At 34.1% G+C, this 21,921-nt stretch overlaps 1 protein-coding gene across 1 annotated transcript; it reads right to left on the reverse strand.

Annotated features, from left to right (window-relative positions):
* Nucleotides 1-78: 78 nt before the first annotated feature.
* On the reverse strand, nt 79-6,661 carry LOC123548121 (acanthoscurrin-2-like). Its single transcript, XM_053551687.1, has 4 exons — nt 5,352-6,661; nt 3,676-3,735; nt 1,722-1,903; nt 79-246 (listed from the first exon to the last, which is right to left on the reverse strand). The coding sequence occupies exons 1-4, from the start codon at nt 5,575-5,577 to the stop codon at nt 235-237; spliced, it is 480 nt and encodes a 159-aa protein (XP_053407662.1). The 5' UTR covers nt 5,578-6,661; the 3' UTR covers nt 79-234.
* Between the last annotated feature and the right edge of the window lie 15,260 nt (nt 6,662-21,921).

The following is a 21,921-nucleotide window of genomic DNA, read 5'->3' on the forward strand; positions in this document are numbered from 1 at the left end:
CTTGAATTTCAACCGATGGCAAGTAATTATGGAAAGACCTACTCTCTTAACACTGATCTGGTAAAAAAAACAAATCTATTTGAGCTTGCGACAAATTTTATTTTTGGCCAAAAACAAATTCAAGGACAACAATACACGTATGTACAGATGGGTTGAGCGTAATGATGATGAGGTAGTCCAGAGTCTAGTTCCGACATGTCAGCTGTAGTGTTTGTACTTCACGTGCAACTGTATTTAACCGAATTTCTGAAAATATAAAAAAGAAGCATTCAGTTGAATTCATACGCTTTTCTTTTTAAAATTAAGTTAAGTTTTATTCACTCAAAACATGGCTGTGTCATGTGAGTGTTCAAATGAGTTTACATTTACTAATTAATTGCCTTTGTTTAAAGTAATTTCTACTAAACCTAAATGAGATTCAAGTCCATGCGCCGAGTAGGCCGCTATGTAACAAAATGTATTGATATTCCGCTCATTCTAAATAAATCGAGTGGAAGTAGAACGTCATGTCTTAGTTCTTTCCTAAAACGGACACTAATGACAGGTCCGGGAAGCACAGTTGGTAAGCGTTCTTGCCATAATTTATACAATGGATTAGCAATTTGAGCCGCACCATGAGAAAACCAACATAGTGCATTTGCGAACAGCATGGATCCTGACCAGACTGCGCGGATCCACTACCTTAGTAGATACTGGATGAAAAATAGAGGTACAACGGTTCACCAAGAGTCAAAAACTGATATACTGTTTTAAAGGGTGAACACAAGACTACCGAACCGCAAGTTTGGTATCCGTGAAAAAAGCAAATGTTCCCTGGAAGGCTGTAACAGTACGTAATGAAATAAACGATTCACCGTTCCCGTTTTATGTGCTTGTGCCAGTTACCAATTACTTGTGGAGAAACCTCGAAATGCATGCAGGAACAGTTTTAAGAATTACTGACCGTTGCATTTGATGACAGATTTATGAAAAAATGACGTTAAATATAAGCAACAAGAGCTGTCACTATTAGTGACAAATGCCCCCAAAGCGTGCCCAAGAATGCAACAGTTGTCTGCGCAAAAAATCACACATCATTTTGTGACCTTGACCTGACAGACCCGGGTCATAAGCGCGACACATCTTCTCAATATGGTTAACATCTGTGTCAAAAAAAATTCAAATCCCTTAATACATGGTAGAGTTATGGACCAGACAAGAAACACCTTTGACTTCTAAGTGTGACCTTGACCTTGGAGCTAAGGGTCTGGGTTTTGCGCATGACACGTCGTCTTAATATAGGGAACATTTATGCCAAGTAATTCTAAAATCCCTTCATCGATGGCAGAGTTATGGACCGGACAAGAAACAGACTATGTTAACCTATAAGTGTGACCTAGACCTTAGGGCTAAGGGTCTGGATCTTGCGCATGACACGTCGTCTCGTAATGGGGAACATTTATGCCAAGTAATTTCAAAATCCCTTGGCCATGATGAATGACAGAGTTATGAACCGGACACGATTGTCCTGTGTATGACATGTTGTCTCATTATTATAAATATTTATGCCAAGTTATTTCAAAATCCCTTTATGGATGGCACAGTTACAGTCCGGACAATAATTTGTTCGGACGCACACACGTACAGACGCACGGACGGACAGTGCGATTTTAAAATACCCACCTTCGGGGGATATACAATATCAGAAACCTACATTTGTTGGGGTAAAAGTTTCAACCTACCTTGCCGTGTCTGTGTTTACGGTATCTGGGCCTGTAGAATCCACCTCGGATACCGCCTATACCACCACAGCCATAACGTCCGCATCCACCGATTCCGCCGCCAATAATGCCGCCGTATCCACCTCTGCCACCATATCCACCCATTCCGCCAAATCCACCACGCCCATTGTTGTAATTATTGCCTGAAATGTAATGTGGACCTCTGCTTATTGATGGATAAATTGCGATAAGTTGACAAAACTGTATACAGTAAGTGTATCGTGCATAAACATTATTTTTGTGTGTAAATTCATGAGATGGATCATAGGAATGTCGATAGAAAAAGAGACACTTTATCGAAAGGAACTCGGACAGTGGTCGTATGCGAAAACACTGACAGTCATCCAAAATACATTTATTTGGTATGGTTTTCATGATTTTTGCTTTAACAAGGTAAATCACCAGGAAAACAGGCAAAACTGTAGATCTACTTTACATTGATTCATGAAAGTTGTACATATGCAAGATATTTTCAGTTTTAGGTTGTCTTTTGATGTGTGTTTTTAATCCTTAGCCTGCTGGCGGCAAGTGATTCTGCATTTGCGACCAGTGCAGACCAAGATCAGCAGGCACGTATGGTCTGCACTGTTCGCCATTCATTCAGTATCTTTTTGATAAGCACCCCTTTAAACAGTTAATGCTACTGTCCAAATTGAAAGATGGACAAATTCATTATAGAAATTTAGCAGGCTAAGGGTTAAACACGCATTGAAATAATAGAAAGGGGCCTCCGTAGCCGAGTGGTTAAGGTCGCTGACTTCAAATCACTTGCCCCTCACCGATGTGGGTTCGAGCCTCACTCGGGGCGTTGAATTCTTCATGTGAGGAAGCCATCCAGCTGGCTTACGGAAGGTCGGTGGTTCTACCCAGGTGCCCGCTCGTGATGAAATAATGCACGGAGGGGCACCTGGGGTCTTCCTCCACCATTAAAGCTGGAAAGTCGCCATATGACCTATCATGTGTTGGTGCGACGTTAAATCCAACAAAAAAAAATAATAATAGAAAATAAAATTTAGGGGAAAATAAAGTTTCTTTTTTTTACATTTTCAGATACTTGGTAATTGAAATGAGATATTTTTTCAAAATTGATCAAAATTTATAAAACCTAAAATGTTTTTCTTTCTCGCCAGCTTGGCCTTAATCCATTTCATGTTAACGGAAAATGAGTTAAAACGCACCACGAGTAGATTGAGAGCCAAGTATGTTCAAATGCGTCATGAAACTTGACCTAATCCACTTTTATAGTGTTCTGAATCAATATACCCTCCTTGCCCACACTTCACTCCAACACATATTGTGTAGAGTATGTATTCAAATATTCGTGTAAAAAGATGGTGCTACTTTATACTCGTCAATAACACTGTACCAATAAAAATCGGAATGTTGAACCTTGTATTGCATTTTATATTATAAAATTTACAGAATAGTCTGACACTTTATTTTTTAGGTAGAATCTTGGGCTATTTTGTACTAAAAGCTATCAGGGGTCCTTTCAAGAAGTTTTCTGCAGGAGCGAAATGCTCTATACAATCCAGTGGACACGATGCCTCATTGCAAAAAATAATTTACTTCAACACTAAATAAGTGTGTGTTCAGAGGCAACTGAGTGCCTTGATACACGTAATGTGTATGACGTAGAAAAAAATCAAATCCAGACAGCTCAATCTATTGATAAAGTGTTAAGCAACTTTGTACTAAAGCAAGGACAATAAGTAAGGAAGTAATTTTGTCATGCAACTCCTGGCTCTGAGGTTTTAAAACTGAGCTTGTATTCCAGTCTCAGAGTCCAGCCGTGCCATTGGTCATATTTCCAAACGAGAACGAAGAGTGATATAAAAAAAACTTTGTTCACACTATAGAGCCAAAAAAAATCGGACAAATCTTTGATAAATGATACAGAAATAGTACAACTTACCTCCATAACCGCCATTGAATCCACCGTTGAATCCTCCGCCGCCAAACCCACCGTTGTTTCCTAGGAAAAATGAATGCAATATAATTATCAGCTAGTAAGAAAATGTTGCAGTCTGTACGTATTATTGCAAACTATTTCGATACTTTAAATAATTTGTTAGCAGTAAATCTATGAGGTATTTTGTTTTTGTAAAACAAAAAATAAATAAATAAATAAATAAAATACGCACAATGACGTACATGGTAAAATAGAATCGAAAAAATCAAAGGCCTGAATGGCCTGAGTCGGCTAATGATTGATGTACTGACAGTATAGTCTGCCAGTTTCAGTTTGTTTTTAGTTTTTTTCTTAAAATTTCATAACACAGCTCGATATTTACCCAAAATATTATATCCGGATACGATTACACTTTTCTCCAGTTTGAACAATATATTTTACAAATTGTGATGATACGAAGACATTTAGCAGCAATTGGCAGTATCTGACATTGAAGTTTACGGTTAAATTACCTCTTATTTAAATCTTTTCATAAAAAAGTTGTTTCGTTTCGCCAAACATAGACGATCTACTTTCGATTTCAAAAACTACAAGAAAATACAATTTAATGTTTCGCCGATTTGTTTATTTCTCGAAAAATAAGAATTAAAATCATTTTTAATATCAATAGTAACTAAACAAACCAGTAAGAGCTTCTTCTTCCGATAATTTATCCGTTTACTGACTGCAAAATTCAACCCACGCAAAGTTTATAGAAATCATACGATGCGTGTTTACGTTCAATGTGGGAGAATTAAGGCTGATCGGCTATGTTACCTAACGCATCCAGACGATTCAGATTTTGTTTTTAAAAAAGCATTGTGTGCGTTTCTGTAATTTTATATACGTTTTTATACGCTTAGAAATTATTAGACATGCGTATTTGCATTATTTCTATACGTAATTTACGCTAATACGCATCTTATCTGGAGCCCTGCTGAACTATTTTTTGTCCTTCGCTGGATGTTACCCAAGCTTTGTAAGCCTGCGCAATTCTTAAAATGCACATTTATGCTTAATGAATTACATTCGAGAATTGCACAATTACAAGTCATAAATATGACAGATTACATCGTATATTGGTCATAGCAAAGGGAATTGACACAACTTAACTTCATTCATGCAGTGAACTGTTTGAAGTTTGAGAAATCTAATGGAACTGCATCCCTTCACTGTGTTATTTGGTCCATTTAGAGACTCGTTGGATAGCAAGGACTCGTCAAAAGGCTTTCAGCCTTTAGCCGACTCAAAAATCCAACTGTCCTGTCATTTTATAGCTATTTTTGTATTTGTGACGCAGTGATTAATGTAGGGACCTGCTAGGATTTTGATAATGTCAACTTAATATAGCATATTGTGAGGTAATATTACATTTTTATACGCGATGCTGTGTTTGGTATTAAATTACATCCGAGGACGTATCCTTTTAATTTCATTATTCTACTTGCCAAAACAGGTTGCACATCGTTCTATCGTTCAAATGTTTACATTCTTTCGCCAAAAATCACGTAATAATATTCTTGACAAAGTCATACAATTAATGTGTGTTATTTCAGTCCACTGTGACAATGAGAACACACAATCGGTCAAATAATATCGGATCAGCTGTTTTGATCAGCATATACAAATGTAATACATACCTCCGAATCCTCCGACACCACCATAGCCGCCGTTGTATCCTCCGCCGCCGTTGTACCCGCCACCACCATAGCCTCCACCTCCGTTGTACCCGCCACCACCATAACCTCCACCACCATAACCTCCACCTCCGTAGCCGCCACCGCCGCCGCCATAGCCTCCCTTCCAATTAAACGCCGTAACAGCGGCAAGCAAAACAGACAACAAGTATGCTATAACACCCTTCATCTGTAAAAAAAAACAAAAGACAATCGATTATAATATATTGGAAGAAAATTTGATAACAATTAGAAGAAATGTGCGCATTCCACCCCCACTCTTCCCCACGAAAAAAAAAAGCAATTCCCCACGAAAAAAAAAAAGCAAAACGAAAAGAAAAAAGTATGAAAATGCAGACAAAACTGTCAAAAATTATTTCTAGTTTTTCAAATCTTACAGACCAATGTTGTAATAAGTCCATAATCGATTTCTTTAATTATTCTCTTGAAAGTAGCATTTTTTATTCTGATTTTTGAATTACGCATATGTTAAATTTTCAAAGAAAAAAAAAACAGAGAAAAAAATCCTTTAAAAAACACACACACCGTCCCCTTGATTAAAGTATTTCTGCGCATTTTGTTACTTTCAAAATTAGATAAACCCATGTTAATATTCCTTACCTTTTCTATCACCGGCGAGGTCTCGAGAGATCTGATCGCCATAAAGCGAGCGTCGGTTTATATGGCAGATGAATTTTTTACCCTGTCATTGCGACCGTCAAAAATGCAGTTTAACAACCAATAGAAAATGTAGTCATGTCTGTGGTCAACATGACTAATTAGTTGTTTGATTAACAAAAAACGCTTTTTAAAATTGTAAAACACGACGACGGTTTTTTGGTAATAGGTATTGATGTTTATGTAGAAAACATATTAAGTAGATTTTATGACAGCCCATACATTATTTTTTCGTGAAAAGCGAAAACGCTTTGATTTATGTTAGTTCCATTGCAAAGAAAAGATTCAGCTTATTTGGATCGTCTCTAGAACAGCTATAATGAAAACCGGGAAATACCATTTACATGCTATTAAAGTAATAGCCGGGCTGTCCGTGTGGAGTTAGCATTTTCGCTTTTTCTGATGAACCCAGGGTTACGAAATATTCCCCTATACATTTGACCACTTCTATTGGGCAAATCAAGTGCTTGACATCAGTTTGAAAATCAAAAGGATATTTTTTACAAAGTTTAATGCTTGTTTATTATAATGTCACTCTTTATTGAAAGGACCATCCACTGACCCATGGGACACCTTTGCCTTATTCACCATGTCATAGAGTTTTGCTTTACTTAGAAGGGTGTACAGTAGCAAATAAATTTGCTTTATGTTCTGTATAAAATCAGCAATCTTCTGAGAGCTGTTACACATAGCCAGGTCCATTTAAAAGAAGAATTACTAGTAGTGGTCATGTATCTTCCTAGAGATTTTTATCTGACAGGTTAACACTATGGAATACCGGTATCTTCCAAACTGACAGTTAAAATGTGTGTTATACAATGTTATATGAGTTATAATAAGGTTTGTTAACATTTTTACAAATTCAAAAAAAAAAATCTCCTTGAAAATACCAAAATGTCAAGTATAGGTCCACAATGAAATAAAAACAGGCACTGGCTTACATAAAACATGAAAATGCCACTTTAACTGGAATAAAGTTGAGGATTTTTTTTCTTTCCGCCATTATCCGACTAGCCAGGAAGTGCTGCTTGATTACCTATTTAGTACTATTTGACCTAGAAACCACTTCCATACAAAGTCTATAGGATTATTTTGAAAATACTGCGAATCAGCAAAATGTAGAAGAATACAGATAGCCGACCCATTCATAGTTGTCAGTAGGTTTATGGGAACATGTTCACATCAGTGAGTCAAACTGTAGTTCGATTGATTTTTCATGCTGTCCGGGGGTTGGCTAATTGTTTAACATGTAATTGAACCGAGTTTACAAATGCTTATATGTTGTAGGTACAAGACCCACTGACAGGCGCACCCATTGATTAATTGTTTATCGTGCTTGGCCAACTGTTTACACGAATTAATTAATTTGTACGTACCAATTAACAAACGTAATTTTCACTTTTCTGTAGTATTCGGTACTAGTTAAATGGACATGATCAAGTTCACAAATGTCAAATTTGATATATATCCCAAAGTGTACTTTTTTGCCTAGTTATATTTTTTTTGTCATTGTTTCGAGCTGAGTTTTTCAGATTGAAGGACAGATAGCAAAATTCTATAAATGACTGGTATTATTTTAGAAGTTGTGGAGTCATATTTCGCCATTTAAATACATAAGAAGCAGAACTGTGCAGATATATAGCAGAACGAGGTTTTACAATGAAGTTAATATACGCTTGCGGAGTAATTTTACGCGCGGCGTATAACCGATTCGTATTGTTGAGATATATCAAAGCATGATTCTGCTATATATTATTTCTAATCAAATGTGTCTTTTATGTAAACATACAGATGCAATAGGGAAGCACTATTACATGGTGCATGTATGACTGCAAATATAGTAGGTTGACGTGACGTCAACGCGTAACCGTGTTTGGAAAGTGTTAAAACACGGGAAGTAATACGCCCCGAGTGCGTAAACGTCTAGTGAGTTACTTTGCGCGATACAGTGTTTGTGAATATAGTGTAACACCGTTCTATCATACCATTTCGATTCTGAACGGTAGATCAAATATAGCTCGGCGCCAAATAATACGTTGATTCCGTGTTTTAATGGAAATTTGCATGGACTTTTCATAATAGAATATGTATCTAAAATCGGCTTTCAAATGAGAAGTGTAATACTTTTAGGTCAACAGAAAAAAGTGTAATACTTTTAGGTCAACAGAAAAAATAAACTTGCAGACTGCATAATTCAGAATTCGATCAAAATAACTACAACAGTTTTATAATTCTGAGGAAGAGTTACAGTTGCAGATCTTACACTTTAAAAGATGATACTAAAGATAGAATACAAGAAGGTAAAAGATAAATCATGTCGAATCACACCAATATTCGAATAATTTTAATTCAGAAAATTTGCCAAGAAAATTGCCATTGCCAAATACATTTTCAAGTTTGTTTATTCCACCAGGAAACTGTTGAGAAACTTATACCTGTATGACTTGCTACAAAATAATTGAATTAAGTAAATGAGTACTGTTCCATCTATTGAATATGGACGTTACCTAACTCTCATTGTCAACTGAATGGTCAGCACTCCCTCAGCAAGTTGTAATTATGTCGCTAAATATGTTTGACAGTTCAAATTTAATTTAATAATAGTTAAGAATTTATATATATGAAAGGGAATTTCATTTTTCAAATCAGTAATTTGGAATTGTCTTTACCGGTTTTTGTTATACTTTATCTTAGGTATGGATATTCAAAACATGTTTACAGTTTCCAAGAACAACAGAATGGTAATTAAAAACGTACTGGAATCGTTAAGTCATCACATATGAAAATAATACATTAAGTTGTTGTGTAATGTTTTTATGCAAGAATAGCGACGATACACGTTTGTTTTGTGTATAAACGTCTGCAGAAGCTGTGACTTCGTCCTTCGGTCTCTCGCGGGCTTCTGCAGACGTTTATACACAAAATACATGTATAATCCCTACGTTGTAATATCTAAACTCTCGATGAAAGTTTCTGGTATATATCGAATTATGTCATTTAAATGTTTTGAGGTGTTCCAAAGAATTTTATTCTGTAAAGCTATTTCACTTTTTGCAAAGACGTTTTATTACTCAAAGCAGTAGTAGTACTTGTATTCCCTCTTTCACAGTGGAAATTGATGACTGGCAACTTGAAATAGCAAGGTAAATACTTCAAAAGAACTTCATTTAAACAATTTAGATTTTCTGGAATTAGCAATATACATCGTCAGAATTTAATTTACGACGCAACTATTATATACTGGCTCCCTGTAAAAGTAGCAATGTTCTGATATTCCTTTTTTTCTGAAAAAAAATTACAATGCAACTTACAACCTAACGTAATAATATATCAAACAATATTTGATTACCAACATGAAACATCCAAACAAAATGTCGAGTATGTGTAACAGAATTTTGCTTTAGTGGGTATCTACAGAAATTAACCTCAGACCTATGTTAGCCAGAATCTGGAGTCCAGTCTCCTTTTAAATATCAGTAAATAGTACGCATGTAGAATGTAATATTTACATTATTTAACAAGACCTCCTCCTATCAGGGTATAATACGTCCGTTCACAAGCAGAAGGGGACAGGGCAGTTAAAATGGGCTTACAAATGACAATTTACTTGGAGGTGTAGGAAGAGGAATGGAGTCATTTTATTAAGTTTGAAAGTTGTAGTTAATATACATAGCGAAACGAAAATGTGGACGGACCAGATTTCATAATACATCCGTTTTTTTTTTTCAAAACATGCTTATAAAATCGTCCTGGATGTTTCAAAAGACTGTTTTTGTAGCTGACACGGATATTTTATAAACATTTATATAGAGATAGTCCCTAAACTTTCCAATGACAGAAGTATATTAAATAAAGTCTAGAAATTGATTTCCAAGTCTTTGAAATGACCAAAAATAGTTCACCAATGTGAAATTTATAATAGTTTTGTTAATACCAATAATGTAACTTTAAAGTTGTGATCTGCAAAGAATGACAACTCTTGCCTTGGGCTAGCACTTATAAGCAGAGATATCTATTAGTTAACTTCCCTTGCAATTACACAATTGAGTGGATTTAAGACACAATATCATACTTTTTGCACAACAAAAACATTTAGGATTCATTCATATGTATTTGATTTACCCCTCAAAACTGGCTTCCTATGATTTTGTCAACTTATGGTAAAAAATAACTTTTAACAAGACGATGATAAAATGGAATACCAGTAAGTATTTTATAGTGCAGATAATACAGCTTTGCTTGTACCAAAATGTCACAAAACACTCAACAAAATTCCTAATCGGTCAGTTTATATTGTATTACTATTTTAATAAAATGCATGTATTCACACGATATTTCACATACCAGTATTTACCCAGCAAAAAAATGACTAAATACAAATGTTTCATATATTTTTGTTTAATTAAAGATTGGCACAAAATTGTCATGACTGGATTAGGATTAATCAGAGTAAATATATAGCTTAATAAATGCAACTGAGTAAAAACTTGAATTTAAATTATTCAATATGAATCGGCGTTGTTTCTTGCCCCGTCAACGAGTTTTATGATATTAAAAACGCTGAAATACAATCTTGTCCCGACACCGGCGACAAATGTTTAAAACAGTCTTTTTGTATTTGTGATTTGTTCGTCATTAGGATTCAAAGCATCTGGTTGCAAACCCAAATGTTTCAGCTCTCTCAAGTCACGACGATGGGTGATATCCTGCAAATATAAAACAAACACGAGAAAAACGGACAGGGTTGGGAGGGAAGTTTAAAAACTAAAGTTTTTGTTTAAAGTATCAATGACTACCTCGTTCAGTGGACTCAGAATCGAAAAGACTGGAAGCTGGCGAGACGGGCGTTTATATACCTGACCCAGAATTCCCTGGTCACGTGAAGGTATGGTGTACAAGGGGAGTCATTTTTGCCGAGTAAAGAGTTTAACCTTAATTCGGTTAAACTGAATATTACCCAGCAAAAAATGACTAAATACAAATGTTTAATATATTTTTATTTAATTAAAGATTGGCACAAAATTGTCATGACTGGATTAGGATTACTAGTAAATATATAGCTTAATAAATGCAATTGAGTAAAAACTTGAATTTAAATTATTCAATATGAATCGACGTTGTTTCTTGCCCCGTCAACGATCGCAAGAGTTTTATGATATTAAAAACGCCAAAAAGGTGAGAGAGTGAACGAACGAACCTTCCGACAAAAGCGAAATATCATAAAACGCTTTCAAAAAGTCATGACAATTTTATGCAACATACGTATACTACTGATTAAAAATTATCGAGAAAACAACCACAACAACAACAACAACTTAAAAGCAGTTTGGATATTTCCAGTTTCCGGTTAAAAACATTGTAGTACAAGTTAATGTAGCCTATTTATTAATCAGTTAACAATTATAAATTCAGTGGACAGGGTAAAGCCGTATCATGTCTCATTCTGTGTTGGGAAAATTTGTTCACTATTAAGTTGGAATATATAAACATCACCCGAGATAGCGTTAACCATAATGTCATATCGCAGGGGAAAAGATGGCAATCTTCTGATGAAAAATATACAAAATCTTGATTAATATCGGCGAATTTCATATAAGCACCCCCGTTTTTTATGAAATAAGTTCCAAGACAACTGTTAACTTTTGCTCGCATTTTGTTTGCTATAGCATAGGATTATAACGCAAGGACTTCTCGGTAGAATCTTAGTTACTTAGACCAAACAAACCATCCCTTACCACTGAAATAGCATATTTTTAATCATCCATGTTAATTCTAGCGTTGTTATTTTGGACCAAAGGTCATTTCCCCCACAGTGAATAATCAAAACTTCTAATGTCGGATTAAAAGACGGTATCATATAAGCAACAAATATCCATCCTTCTGACGCTTAACGAAATTATCTAGACTCACTTTAGTTTGCAGCGCCAAGGGAGGCAAATCAGTAATGCTTATTGCATCGAGGATAGTTAATTCGAGCGCAAAACTATTTGATTAACTTTTTCTGTTTATCAAAATGAACATGTAAAGATACTAAAGATGTTTCAAGGCTATTTAACCTGACAACAGAGTTAAAATAGCATGTATACTGTTCTAGGGGACCTACGTATTTAAAAGCCAAAAGGTGTTCACCGGCATTCACTTTACAGCATATGGCAACTGATAACATCACTTTATAATTTTGAAAGTGACGCTCCTTTGTTTAATTAACACGGACTGCCTGCCTCCACTTTAAGCTCAGCAGCCCTTTCGCCAAAAGTGTATATATCACTTTTTTTTTTTATTTTTTATTTTTTTGATTTGAATTTAATTGAAATGGGGTCGTCAAATGCACTTTTGGGCTTTTGGGTGTCTGGATACACTTGATTTAGTAAGATAGCCCAAAAATATTTTATTTTATTGATGATCACACATTATAAGACCACTTCAAAATGGCATAACCTTCAGTAAAGTTCAGCCGTATTATAAAACATAATTCAAAATGGCATATCCTTCAGTAAAGCTCGGATAGCCGTATTAAAAAACATAATTAATTCAAAATGGCATACTAGTATCCTTCAGTAAAGCTCGGATAGCACGCATGTACATTTCAGCTTTGTACGAATAGTGCGAAAATGCGGGAAAATGTTTCATGAAATGGAAAACTAGTAGTAATTTATAGATCTCGGACCGACTGTGGCTCCGGTAATCTGATGAATGTTCTATAGGCATTTGACGATAACTGATTTCTGAAATGAGGAATCCAGATTTACATTCATAGTCAGGTATGGGTAGCGGATGAGCACAACGTCTCGGGCTAATTCTAAATGTTTAAACTGAATATTGAATAGGTACTACAGCTAATTATTGATTTATTTTTGGCCGACTCACGGCTGCATTAGGCGTTTTGACCAATATTGCATATTTTGCACGTGCAGGGTATGTGCACCAACATGCACGTGTTCAATAACACTTTTGGCATTACTGACGAAAGTCCTACTAGAAAAACGCATATTACGGTGAAATTGACACGAGGGCAACGCGATCGAGCTGTCGGAATGTTGATAGCCGGGACACAATTACGACGCGTGGGCAAATATTTTTTTGCAATTTAAAACGAATTTTGATGTAATTTGTTTGTAGCTGTTACTTCGATGGTTGTTTCCATTTTTAACCTTATTTCCGTTTACAAGAACCTTTAATCGGTGGCTATCTACCATCCGAGCTCTTTTGGCAAAATTTAACCCAAGTATATACAATTCATTGAAATGACCGATTTGGAAATTTGTGTTAAAATTCCGAACGCTCTGTTACGTTGCTCTTGTGTCAATTTCACCATGATATGTAATTTCTATCAGGACATTCGTCAGTAATGCCAAAAGTGTTCATGAACACGTGCATATCGGCCTGCACGTGCAAAATATGCTATTTTGGTCGAAACGCCTAATGCGGTTACGCTAGTCGTGAGTCGGCCTAAAATAAATCTATAATTAGGCATCACCAAATTAAAAAGTTGTTCATCGGATTTGCCGCTCGTATATTTTCAGAAACACAAAAAAAATATTTATTTTTTTGTTTTTGGCTTGCGCTCGCCCCATTGAAAAAAATCAATCCAAAATTTTTTGGTGCGCTACTTTTTACGGACGTAAAAGTGTATAAATGCTTATACTTCCAGTCCCAGATTGTTCTCAGATGGATTTTAATCAAAATAAATACATACTACGCACACATCGTCTATAATAAATCCTAATACTTATATTTAGTTGCATTAAAGTTATTTCCCCTTTATGCAGTTACGCCATTTTCTTCAAATGTTTACCAAATTACATACTACAAAAAATCGATTTATTTCATTGAAACTGAATGAAGAAAAACATACTAATTTGTTTGATAACATCAATCTGCATTATTTTAGTAAGGGTAAATACTTATTGATGCATGTCACTTATCTGTTTTCTGTTTTTTTCCTGTCCAAATGATCAGCATTTGCATACGAAAGTTGGTGGGGTAAGGAATTTACATTACGAGTTGTTTTCAGGACAGTTTTGATTTTCAAATTTTCCAATCATTTAGTAGACTAATGTTAATGCACGTTAATCTCCATTTCAGACTTTAATTGAGACTTTATTTCAACAAATTTAATATGTTATGAAAGTTTGAAAAAAAGAGCTGTACATAAGACATCATACTCGACTTTTCTAAATCAGAGCTTTGCCAGTAAAAGGGGCATAATAGTCAGAAGCTATTAAAGTACAGAGCTATTGGTCATTATATAAAACTTAATTAAAAATATTCTATGTTAAAAAGGGGCGTAACTCTGTCTAGATTCAGACTTAAGAGTATTGTTTCTCCTGGTGTAGTTCGACAGTAAATAACTGTTCTAAGTTTCAAATCAGAAGCTTTAATAAATCTAGCAACACTCACATAGATATTTGATGTATCAAAAACTTTGTAAAGTCAGCTAAGAATGCTACATTTTCATAGCTCAGTAAATATTCGATTCAATATTTGATTACAGTGTACTGTATGACAATGTTATTACCTTTTTTCACGAGTTCGCGTTGTTGTGCGTCTGCGGGTTAGATTTTCTCAATCCCTGGGGACTTACTTTTTAATTTAAAAGGGCTATACATTCTATTTTAAGGTTTTTATTAGTCAGTCGAGAGCCAAATGAAGACAAATATATTTCTTCGCTCTTCGCTCGCTCCTGATTTTCTCAAAAACCAAAAAAAATATTTAAATTATTTTTTCGCTCGCCGCCTCAAATTTTTCAGAAAAAAATCCGATGAACAACTTATCAATTTGGTGTGGCCTTAGCTGCAGTACCTATTCAAATGGCCGGTATGTAAAATTTCGTGCGAATACATGCATTATTAACAAAATAGCAATACAATACAAACTGACCGATTAGGAAGCACTTTTGTTATACAGAACACCTGGTAGGATTAGTAAGGTGCAATTATATTGATCTCTATTTCCTATGCCTAATTTATATATCAAAAAGTTTTATTCAGCCTTGTACTTTTAAAAATACAGATTTTGAGATTTTAGCCAAACATGTAACATGTGTGATTTTGGGACGAAATTTCAAACGCCAATCGTTGATAAAAATAGGCCTGCTGATCACTAAATATAACTGTGTTATACATTTACACAAATTTGTCTAAAATTTTTGTATAAAAAGCAGTATAAAAGTTTAATGGTTTCATGATATGAAAACATAATATGTATAGTGGCTGATTTCTGCCATGTGGTGTTGGCGTGTTGGCGAGGCAAAAACACAACAAGAAAACTGGAAAAACACCTTATTACTAGCAAACTCGACGTTTAGAGATCGCCGACACGACACATTTTATTTGGGGGTATGAATATGTCGTGTTGGCGCCCTTTATTTGTTATGCTGTCGTGTTGTTGTGACTTCGCACCGCCGACAAGAAAACACGACAAATACCTTATTTTACGAGTTTTCGTATTTCGTGTTTTCGCCCCGCCGACCCCAGTCAGAAATCAGCCACCATAAATATAACCAACAAAAGTACATGCAGTCAAACAAAATTGTTAACAAACGGATTATGAATTCATTCAAAATAATAATGGCGATCACATATATCGATGAATTAGTATATGTTTTTGGATGCGAAAAGGGTTAATTCCTAACGTGAATATCTGAAAGTTACTGAGCTAAACATTTTTCTCTTTTTACTCTTAGTAACAATGACCTTGATATTGACACAATCAACTCAAAATGCAACTGAATCTTGTTCTTCATGCAAGATATGTTTATTCCTTATTTAGTTACAATATATCAATATCTTAACCGAAATTATTGAGCGAAAACCATTGTTCTAGTTAACAATGACTTTGGTCTCAGTAACGCAACCCAAAATACAACCAAACATTGATGTTTAAACTCTCTATGCAAGTTTTCTATGCATAACGTTTGCTATGCACATCTTGTTCTTAACGGAAGTTATTGAGTGAAACCATTTTTTCTATACAAAGGACCATAAATTTTGTGATCCTCGGACAATTTGACAAACAGTCTAGTTCCCAACTGATGTCGTGGAATTTCTCCTTCTGAGTAAAATGCAATCAATATGACCTTGAGGTATTTTAGCTTAGTCGTGCACCTCTTTATTCGTTTTGAAAGTCTGTTCAAATATTTAACACTTGTAAATATTATTCTTATCCAAATTTAGTAAAGAATATTTACTCATCATGTTTCTAAGCACCTTTGACTCAAATCAAGTATTTGTTCACTTATTATGTACAAGAGTGCAAATGTTGAAGTTCTCATGACACATGGAACTTAGGTCTCTTTATATAATAAAACATGCTATATGCAATAACGGTGCATTTTATTATGAGATGACTTGACTCTTGCAATTAATAGAAAATCGTTATAATGATAAAAATGAATACAGTATAGCTGACATGAGAATGAGAACATTTAACAAAGCTGCCAGGCTAGAGGTAATTATAACTCAGATTTATACACGCCTGATCTCTTGCTCAATTCATATGTACTTAGTAAAACGGTATTAATTTTTCAGTTTACAATGACAATCAAATTGGTTAACTTGACCAGCAATTTTCCATCGAATAACAATTTTCTGAGAAAAAAACATGTTATTAGTATATATTAGTGGCTATTTCTTAAAATGTCTTCATTTCATACAATTTTTGCGTTTTGAGATATTTGTGGACGTTTCCAACTGGACTCCTAACATCTTTATGAATTAAACCAATTCTATAATAAACAAATTCTTGATATCTGCTTTTGTTAAAGTTGTGTAAAAAGATTATTAACATTTTATAAACTTTAAGACTGATAAGTCAACTATCTGTAGCAGTACCCATACAACCTGAAACAGCAAAATACTGGTTAAAATTGTACGCACTAGTAGATAAACTTTGTGTTTAATTGTAGGAATTCTCGCAATAACAGCTAATACAATTAAGAAATCTAGTTGAAACTCAACATCTCGAATTCGGTTATCTTGAAATTCCGGCTATGTAGAACACATTTTCAAGTCCATCCCGAAAACACATATATAAAATATCATTTTAAGTCGAAATTCGGTTCGATCCATTGGAATTCGGGGTACCGAGTTTCAACATTAATTGCCTCTTAAATTAACTTTTTGTAATTCCTTATAAATCTCAGGTGAAAATCGGTCTATTCTAAGGGATTTTAAGGACACAATCAAACTGTTTAATAAAGAAATAGTGGTAATACAATTATGGCGGCAAAGCATTCGTATGAAACCGAACAATTACTTTTCTACAAGAAAAATGATACAAATTACAATAAATCAAGTCTCGAAAATATTAGCATGTGTTGATTTTACACAATTTAATTAGTTAGATAACAAACCGTTCTCTGTGTCAGTAAGATTTATATCACCATGTATGTTTGCTTTCGAAGAAGCATTGTAGTATTAAATATCTAATTTCTTGCATAGGAATACGTACAGTATAATTGTATTTTCGGGTAATACATGTAGTACCACTGACTGCGAGGTCACATACAAAGTTACTATGCATGGCTCAGCAATTATCCAAAACCATGCGTGTGTGTGTGTTGTGTGTAATATATTTATACTAAGCAGGTGGTTGGTTGGTTGGTGCAAAGTGTTTACAAAGTAACTTTCCAGGGAAAAGATCGGTATATATGAAGTTGCAGCTTCTCAAAAGACCAAAATTCAAGAAATCAGGTTTCAGCTATTGCCTTCTTCAAGAACCGAAATTCTAGTGAAAAATCCAGTATTCATGTAGTTTCAGCTATTGCATCTGTCCAACCTTCTTCAAAAATAAAAGTTCTAGTAAAAAAAATCCGGTTTTCATGTACTGTCAGCTATTGCAGGTCTTCCAGCCCTCCTAACAAATCAACATTTTAATGAGAAAACCGGATTTCATATAGTTTCAGCAAACAGAATGATGGGTGGACTGAGAAATGCACTGTGTAGACTTACACTAGAACAGTGCCCAATCTTTAACAGGACGTTGGAATGACGTCAAACAAATTCAAAGAAGATGTACAGTCCCATCGTTACCTCTAACTGCTGTCATAAAACATTCACCAGTGTTCCAGTGTGTTACATGTTGAACTTTTCATTCATTTATGCATTAGAGTGTCATTGTAAATTATACAGATTTAATTTGGAAAATCAAATTGGCTGGTTTCTGGTTTTAAACAAGTTAAAATATCTAAATATGTTTAACTTTAAATAGAATGAAATATGATTGTACAGAATTACTTAGGAATATGAAATATAACTGGTTTCAAGTTTCATACCTAAATTATGACTGACTTTGATATAATTGTAATTAGAAAAAAAAATCCCGTCACTTTACTTCTTTGTTTGGTGCATGCCAATGTTTATTTATTGCAGAGTTTTGTAAAAGTTAAACTTTTTTTTCATTTATACAGATTGTTTAGGCTTTGCAAATAATTAAACATTTTTGGTACTGATATTGAAGTTTATTGATTAAATTACTTTGAGTATGTAAGTCATATAAAAGGAAGGTTTTTGCTAAATGTTCAATTTTGTTGTTTACTTTCTTTCCTTTTCCATAAAAAACTGCTCTTTTTACAGACAGATATACATAGTTTCCGTTCAGGTATTTTTCCATGTTTTGTAACATTTCTGCTTTTCCAGATATGTCACTTAGTCTTTAACATAATAGTATTCAAGTGTTTATACATAACCGGAGATTAATATAACCCAAATAAAGCTGTTACTTTACTTTCTTTGATTTTTACTCGTAGATTGAGGATTTTATTTTAATCAGTTTTTCGGTTATATTTTGAGTTTTGATGAACAATATCAAGCAAATATTTCTTTATACATCAATCATCATCAAGCTCAATATATCAGTACAGATACAGAGTGATCTGACATTAGGCACTGAGCCAGACAAGGCCTTGCAGAAATCGTCTGAATACTTTTAAACGTTGTTTTATCTTGAGCTCAAGTTTATCTTATACAAGATACTAAAATATGGATGTTTACAAACATGATGTTTACGAAAACGAAGTGTATGTGTCTTGTAATTATATGTACCGTTAAATTATTGTAAATCCACGATCTGATGATACTTGGATTCAAACGAGAGGTGTGGGTTTTTAAAACCATTTTTACTTTTTATTGAATTTTTTTGTTCAAATCCATTTTATTTGAATATTATGAGTGTAATATCTATGAAACTTTGTACAAATGTTTATCATTATGCAAGTATTTAGGCAAAGAATCATAACTCTGTCATGCATGTTGTCATAATTTTGGCGCTTTATATATTTAGAAAATTGGATTGTCTTTTGTTTGAGTCATATTATCCCGAAAACTGTAAGAGCTGGCTTTGAAATTTTGTAAACTCGATTTAGATAAGTAAACAGGTAAAGAACAATAACTCTCTCTTGGATTTTATAAGAATTATAATTAAAATTAATATAAAAAAGAAAATTATTCATCTATTATTAGGCCCATTTTCTCGAATACTTAAGCTTTAAAACTGTACTTTTCCGCCACAAATAAGTGCATATGAAGGACAAGAACCATAAATCTTTCTTTTTCTTGCATATTGCATTATGTTAAATCACTTACTGACGGGCGTTGGTATCCCAAGGTAGTGGTCTTTTTACTATGTCATGTCAGATGTACTTTTCCATATCATTTTATAAAGTATATCGTTACATTTACCTAAATCTTTCGATGTTTTTTCCGGCCGCAGGACTGTATTGATTTCATCTTTACTTCCTGCTTATATCTGGGGTGAAGGTCATTTAACAATAAAACGGTGGATGAAAAATTCCACAGGTTTCCGAATGGAATAGATAACATTTTCGTAAGGGAAGTACAAGTACTCTGAGCTGTATTGTTAGACAGTATAATCCGTTGCAAGGCTCCTGTGGAAATAGCTTGTAAAACGTCATAAACCTGAATAATGCCCCTGCGGCAATCATGCCCCTGCGGCAGAGTTCAACTCTGCCACTCTGATACGGAGTGATCTCCCGTAAAGGATTTACAATCAAGTCGTCCCCATTTTTGTCATTTCGTAACCCTTGACGATTTAACAAAAAATCAGTCTTTTTTTTTTTTTTGTCAAAGTTTCCTAGATTATCATTATTATAGTTATGATGTAAAATTTGTGTTCAGTCTGTAAAATATGTTCTACATAAAAACATGAAAATTTTACTTTAAAAGCTACACTTTGTTTTGCTTTATAAATACACGATCTTACAAGTACAAGTACAAGTGCAGAGTGCATGCATGTTTCGTAGCTTAAATTGTGCATTGACTAATGCGGCCGTTTATCTTTTTTAAAGATACTTCTTGTTTTATCGCTTATTTGCTTTGCTATTCGTGCTACAAGCAACGTTACTTGTATTTCTTTTAAAACAGACAATACACGATTTGCTGGGTAAAGCTACTCGCCCAGACTTTTTCAACATGTTTATTTCCATTATGTTTTTCATAGAATTATATACGACACTGAAAAATGACAAAATGGGTGAAAATAAAAGTTAGAAGAGTGTAAATTTTCCGCATTATTTCAAAAGCGTCTAAAATGTATGGGTAAGTACCTTTAAATCACTCGTAACAGTGGTATTATACGTCGTTGTTGATCTTCGCGTTTTTCAAAAAAAATGGCAAGATTGAATAACTTAAATTTATGAGCCATTCAGTAATTTACCATTTGAATTTTTATGTACTTTTTCCATGTGCAAACAAGAATTCTAGCGCTAATTGTGTCTTAAATACTCTCGAAATATTAGAAGTATTTACCAAACTTGGTTAACAATTTAGAATATAGCCGTGTTCAATTTTTCATAATGCACATCAGATGTTTACTTCCAAAACAGAAAGCAGTTATACCCTCCCTCCCCCTTCAATATTTTTCTATCATTATCACCGTTTTCCCTTTCAATTAACACGAAATGTCTCTTTATTTTGTCTTTTATATTTCTCCTTTACTTTTCAATCTGTCTCGTCTATTTTTCCATCTTAACCTACATAAACGGGTTTTCTTCCTTACAACTGAAAATTGTATACAATAATGAAACCATTTCATATATACATTGATGTTTAGCCTAATGTATTTCATATAATACTGTACGAATTTGTGTACATGTATTCACTAAATAAATGGGCCCTAAACTTGGTTAACAATTTAGAATATAGCCGTGTTCTATTATGTGCCTGAAATAATTGGGTTCAAATTTGCACTATACAATTTCAGTGGTAAAAAACAATATTTGCAAATAGAGTTGGCGGACATTTTGAAAATTTAACTTACACTTTTGAACAATTCAGCGTTCCCCTTCTACAATAACAATTTTGAATTTTCAGTGTTTTCTGTTTGGCCACTGGTCAAAACTTCCATAACATTTTTTTACATTTTACCTTTACTTGTAAAAGTAGATATTTAATGTTTAGGGCTCATTGGAACGTGTTTTAATAGGAAACAGGGACTATAGAAAATTTGAGATATTTTAGTTTGTGCTTCTGCCAACTCAGCAAATTACAAGTATTTTAATTAGTGTATTTATATTTTATCTTATCATATGCAGTTTAAGAAATAGTTTATAGCAAAAGAGTGTTTTATCACTATTTATGCACGATGGGCGGTTATACGTCGGGCGTAATAATATCACGAGGGCGCAGCCCGAGTGAAATTGTTTGTACGACGTATTACCGCCCGAGTGTATAAATAGTGTTAAAACACGGTTTTGCTATAAATTATTTCGATTCTAATATGCTCTTAATCTAAAACAGTAGATAAAATATAGAAGCGCTTTTTCAGTTTATCGCAACAAAAACTTTGACGTCACCGCACGTTAACGTGACGTCATTCTTGCGTATGAGTGTTTTAACAG

Source organism: Mercenaria mercenaria, chromosome 9, assembly GCF_021730395.1.
Source record: "Mercenaria mercenaria strain notata chromosome 9, MADL_Memer_1, whole genome shotgun sequence".
Classification (NCBI taxonomy): domain Eukaryota; kingdom Metazoa; phylum Mollusca; class Bivalvia; order Venerida; family Veneridae; genus Mercenaria; species Mercenaria mercenaria.

Bases quoted from the DNA above. Each gene is read 5' to 3' on its own strand.
- LOC123548121 (XM_053551687.1), bottom strand. From the start codon at position 5,577: ATGAAGGGTGTTATAGCATACTTGTTGTCTGTTTTGCTTGCCGCTGTT. The intron at 3,736-5,351 runs GTATGTATTACA...CATTTTTCCTAG, and splicing joins TGGTGTCGGAGGATTCGGAG to GAAACAACGGTGGGTTTGGC. The intron at 1,904-3,675 runs GTAAGTTGTACT...ATTACATTTCAG, and splicing joins ATTCAATGGCGGTTATGGAG to GCAATAATTACAACAATGGG.